Source organism: Mirounga leonina, unplaced genomic scaffold (assembly GCF_011800145.1).
Source record: "Mirounga leonina isolate KUSES-001 unplaced genomic scaffold, KU_Mleo_1.0 Mir_82, whole genome shotgun sequence".
NCBI classification, from domain to species: Eukaryota; Metazoa; Chordata; class Mammalia; order Carnivora; family Phocidae; genus Mirounga; species Mirounga leonina.
In genome coordinates, this window is record NW_023270825.1 from 52,405,088 (window position 1) to 52,409,512 (window position 4,425).

The 4,425-nt window shown below is 42.0% G+C and overlaps 1 protein-coding gene across 1 annotated transcript; it reads right to left on the reverse strand.

The window, feature by feature from the left end:
- Positions 1–921: 921 nt before the first annotated feature.
- LOC118002215 (hsc70-interacting protein-like) lies at positions 922–2,158 on the reverse strand. Its single transcript, XM_034992541.1, has one exon. The coding sequence runs from the start codon at positions 2,068–2,070 to the stop codon at positions 961–963; it is 1,110 nt and encodes a 369-aa protein (XP_034848432.1). The 5' UTR covers positions 2,071–2,158; the 3' UTR covers positions 922–960.
- Positions 2,159–4,425: the final 2,267 nt, after the last annotated feature.

Sequence of the window (4,425 nt, forward strand, 5' to 3'; positions counted from 1 at the left end):
CTAGTGCTGGAATTCTGCCATTCTCATTGATCAGTAAACTTAGTTTTTGGCAGGCTGTTCTTGCTCATCTTCTGTGGGAGGGGCCTGTTGCCGTGGTTCCCAGATGTCTTTGCTGGAGGTGGAATTGCCCTGCCCTTACCTGTCTGGGCTAAGTAATCTGCTCGGGTTTGCTCTCAGGAGCCTTTGTTCCCTGCAAGCTTTCGGTACAGCTTTGGAGGATGAGAGTGAAAATGGCAGCCTCCCAATTTCCACCTTGGAGGAGCTGAGAGCTTGGGGCCCCACTCCTCAGTGAGCCCCCAGAGAAAAGCAGTCAATCACTCCTGTCTCCCTGGTCTCCGGCTGCACTCTGTGCTCACCCAGCCTGTGATTGAGCATATCTATCTCTGGCCCACGATCCCATTTGGTGTCTCCCAATCCAGCAGATTCTTGTGGTGAGCTTCCCTTCACTCCCTGGGGGGGAAGAAGGTGAGTCTCCCCAGATCTGCTGCTTGTTGGGTCCCTGCTGGGAGAGCAGTGGCCCAACTGTGCCACGGATCACAGTTTATGGCAACCCCAAGCTGAGAGCTTGCTCCTTGGCTCTGTCTCTGCAGCCGGCTTCCCCGCTCTGATACCTGGGAGCTCTGCCGCACTCAGGCATGCCTGGTCTTTCTGTGACCCCGAGGGTCCTGAGACCACACTGTCCCGCGAAGGTTCCACCCCCGCTTAGTCACTGGAGCAACGTCCCTCAGAGGAGCAGACTTCTAAAAGTTCCAATATTGTACTCCAGGGTTCTGTCAGTTGCCGGTAGTGGCTGACAGAGGCCCCTCCCCTGTGGTCTGTCTTCCCGAATATTGCCTGGGATTCACTTCTCCACATGTCCCACCTTCAAAAAGTGGTCGCTTTTCTGTTCAGAGAGTTGCTACTATTCTTTTTTTTTTTTTTTTTCCTTCAGCAAGGGCTTTATTTGTCAGAAGGGCATTATTAGGCTTGACCTCCAAATTTGGATGACAATTTACTGATGAGATTCATAACCTTTGGATTGCTCTGATATTTTGACATATTCGCTGGGTTCTGGGCCACATCCTGGAAGGCCACCATAACTTCTGGATCCTGCATGGCTGCGACAACCTCTGGATCACTAAGAATTTCATTGAGCCCAGGCATTCCTGCCATTCCAGGCATCCCCCCTGCCATTCCAGGCATTCCTCCAGGAAAATTACCAGGCATTCCCCCAGGAAAGCCACCTGGGAAAGAGCCATACTGAGCTCCTGATTGTCGTCTGGCTTCTTCTTCCCTCTGGTCTCTCTCATGTTCTTCCCGAGCCTTCTTAACCCTTTCTATTCTTTCTTTGATCTCTCGCTCTTCACGTTTTCGCTCATACTTTCTCCGATGTTCAGCAATTTTCTGGGCCCTCGGTTGAACTTCTTTCAGCATTGCTCTAGCATCTTCATCATAATCCAGTTTACAAGCAAGGGCAAGATCATGTGCTGCTTCTTCCCAATGGCCCAGAAGTCTGTGTGCTTTCCCTCGCCACTTATAAGGCTGAGCTGAATCAGGATTTATTTCAATAGCTCTGTCACAGTCTCGAATGGCAGCATTTGGCTTCTGTAATTTGATGAAGACACTGGCTCTCTTGGCATACAGAATGGCCAAGCGAGGATTCAGTTTGATGGCATCTGTGAACAAGTCAATGGCTTTCTGTAGTTCACCATCATTTAGGGCATCAATGGCAGCCACTTTTTTATCATTTGCCTGATCCATCATTTCCTCCGTTATCTCTACATTTTCATCTCCCATTTCGTGAGGGGCATCAGTATCTGGTTCAATCACACCTTCATTGTCAATTTCTAGATCACTTTCCTCACTTGATGGTTCGTCTGTCTTTATGTTTTCCTCCGCCTTCTTACTATCTGTTTTTTCTTCCTTGATATTGTCTTCTGATTTAGTTTTATGAGTGGCAGGTGGTATTTTACCTCCCATGCTCTCCACCCACTCCCGCAGGAAGCGCATTTCCTCGGTGTGCAGAACGCTCGGATCCTGCTTACACATTTTCACGAAGGCCCGAAGCTCGCTCACTTTGCGGGGGTCCATGGTCCAGAGGCGGTGAAAGGCGGCAGGCCCGGCTGAGGTTGCGGCCCGATTCCAAGCCCGGGTACTAGCTCAGCGTGATCGTGTAGAAGGGGGAGTTGCTACTATTCTTTTCTTCGATCTCCTGTTGAGTTCGTAGGTGTTCAGAATGGTTTGATAGCTATCTAGCTGAATTCCTGGGACCAGATGAAATTTAGGTGTCCTACTCCTCTGCCATCTTGCTCCTCCCCCCTCCTTTGTCTCTTTTAATGGGGTTATTGGTTTTTTTGTGTGTGTGTTTTGCAATTGTATGAATTCCTTGCATACTTTGGGTTTAATTCTTTATTGGATAGGTGCTTTGCAAATATTTTCTGCCATCCCATAGGTTGCCCTTTCATTTTGTTGATGATTTTCTTTTGCTGTACCAATGCTTTTTAATTTGATGTAGTCCCACTTATTTATTTTTGATTTTGTTTTCTTTGCTTTTGGCATCTAAAAAATAAATCATTGCCAAGATCAAGGTCAAAGAGCTTACCCTGTATATTTTCTTCTAGGAGGTTTATGGTTTCAGGTCTTCCATTCAAGTCTTTAATCTATTTTGAGTTATTTTTTATGTATGATATAAGATAAGGATCCAGTTTCACTTTTTTGCATGTGAATATCCAATTTATTGAATACCATTTATTGAATAGACTTTCCCATTGCATATTTTAGTTTTTTATTTATTTAAGTAATCCCTGTACTCAGTGTGGGGCTCAAACTCACAACCCCAAGATCAAGAGTAGCATGCTCTTCCAGCTGAGCCACTCAGGTGTCTTCCCCTCCCCATTGCATATTCTTATACCTTTGTTGAAAATTAATTGATCATTATATGCATGGGTTAATCTGGGCTCTCTAGTCCATTGATCTATCTGTCTGTTTTAATGCCAATAACATAATGTTTTTGTTATTAAAGCTTTGTTGTATAGTATGAAATCAGGAAGTGGGAAGCCTCCACCTTTTTTCTTCTTTGTCGAGATTTCTTTGACTATTAGGGTTTTTTTGTGGTTCCACAAAAGTTTAGATTTTTTTTTTCTGTTTCTGTGAAAATGCCATTAGAATTTTGATAGGGATTGCATTAAATCTATAGGTGACTTGGGGTAGTATGGACATTTTAACAATATTTATTTTTTCCAATGCATGAATGTGGAATATCTACTTATTTGTGTCTTTAATTTCTTTCATCAATGTCTTATTCAGTGTACAGATCTTTCATCTCCTTGGTTAACTTATTCCTAAGTATTTTATTGTTTTTGATGATATTATAAATGGGATTGTTTTCTTAATTGCTCTTTCCAGTAGTTCATTTATAGTGTATAGAAACTCAACTGATTTTTGTATGTTCACTTTGTATCCTGCGACTTTACTGAATTCATTTATTCTAACAGTTTTTGGTAAAATCTGTAGGGTTTTCTTTTAAAATATGGCATTGTAAATAGAGACAATTTTACATCTTCCATTCTAATTTGGATGACTTTCATATCTTTTGCATACCTAATTGCTCTGGCTAGGACTTCCAGTCCTATGTTGAATAAAAGTGGCAAAAAGGGACATCCCTGTCCTGCTCCTGATCTTAGAGTGAAAGCTTTCAGCTTTTTACCTTTGAGTATGATATTAGCTGTAGGCTTGTCATATGTGGCCTTTATTATGATGGAGGTAAGTTCCTTTTCTATCCAATTTGCTTATAGTTTTATCATGAAAGTATGTTGATTTTGTCTGCCTCTATTAAGGTGATTATATGACTAACAGGTGCTTTTTTATTTGTTATGGTCTTCTGTGACTTATGAGTGCAAACCTTGTTGGCTTTCAGAAATAGATGATTTAGAGGCCCAAGCCCTGGGTGGCAGGCTTAAAAGTTGGGGCACTAAATGTATGGTTCAAGCCTTTTACTTCTGAGGAAGAACCTGGAAGTTAGAGAGTTCCTTCCTGATTATATGGTGCTGTGCTTTGGGGTAGGATTTATAGAAAGAGTATGTTTCAGACTTTCTTATCCATTTCAATTATTTTCTAATTTGCCTGGTGTGTAGAAGTCATTCGGCTAGTTTCTGAATTTCTCTCAGAGGGAATTGCTCTATATGTAGCTGTATCTGTGCATCTGTGGAAGGAGGGAAATACAGGAACATCCTATGTCCCGCCATCTTGGTCTGGACCCTGAGTGGGACTTTTGCTTAGGAAAATTTCCACAAGAAAGTTAACTAAAAAATTCTATTTCTTGAATAAATGTAGGGCTATTTGTGGTATCTGTTATAACATATCTTTTTATCTTTTTATCTTTTTTATGTCCACAGGATCTGTATATATATATATATATATATATATATATATATATATATATATATA

Coding starts and splice junctions, on each gene's coding strand:
- LOC118002215 (XM_034992541.1), bottom strand. CDS start 2,070: ATGGACCCCCGCAAAGTGAGCGAGCTTCGGGCCTTCGTGAAAATGTGT.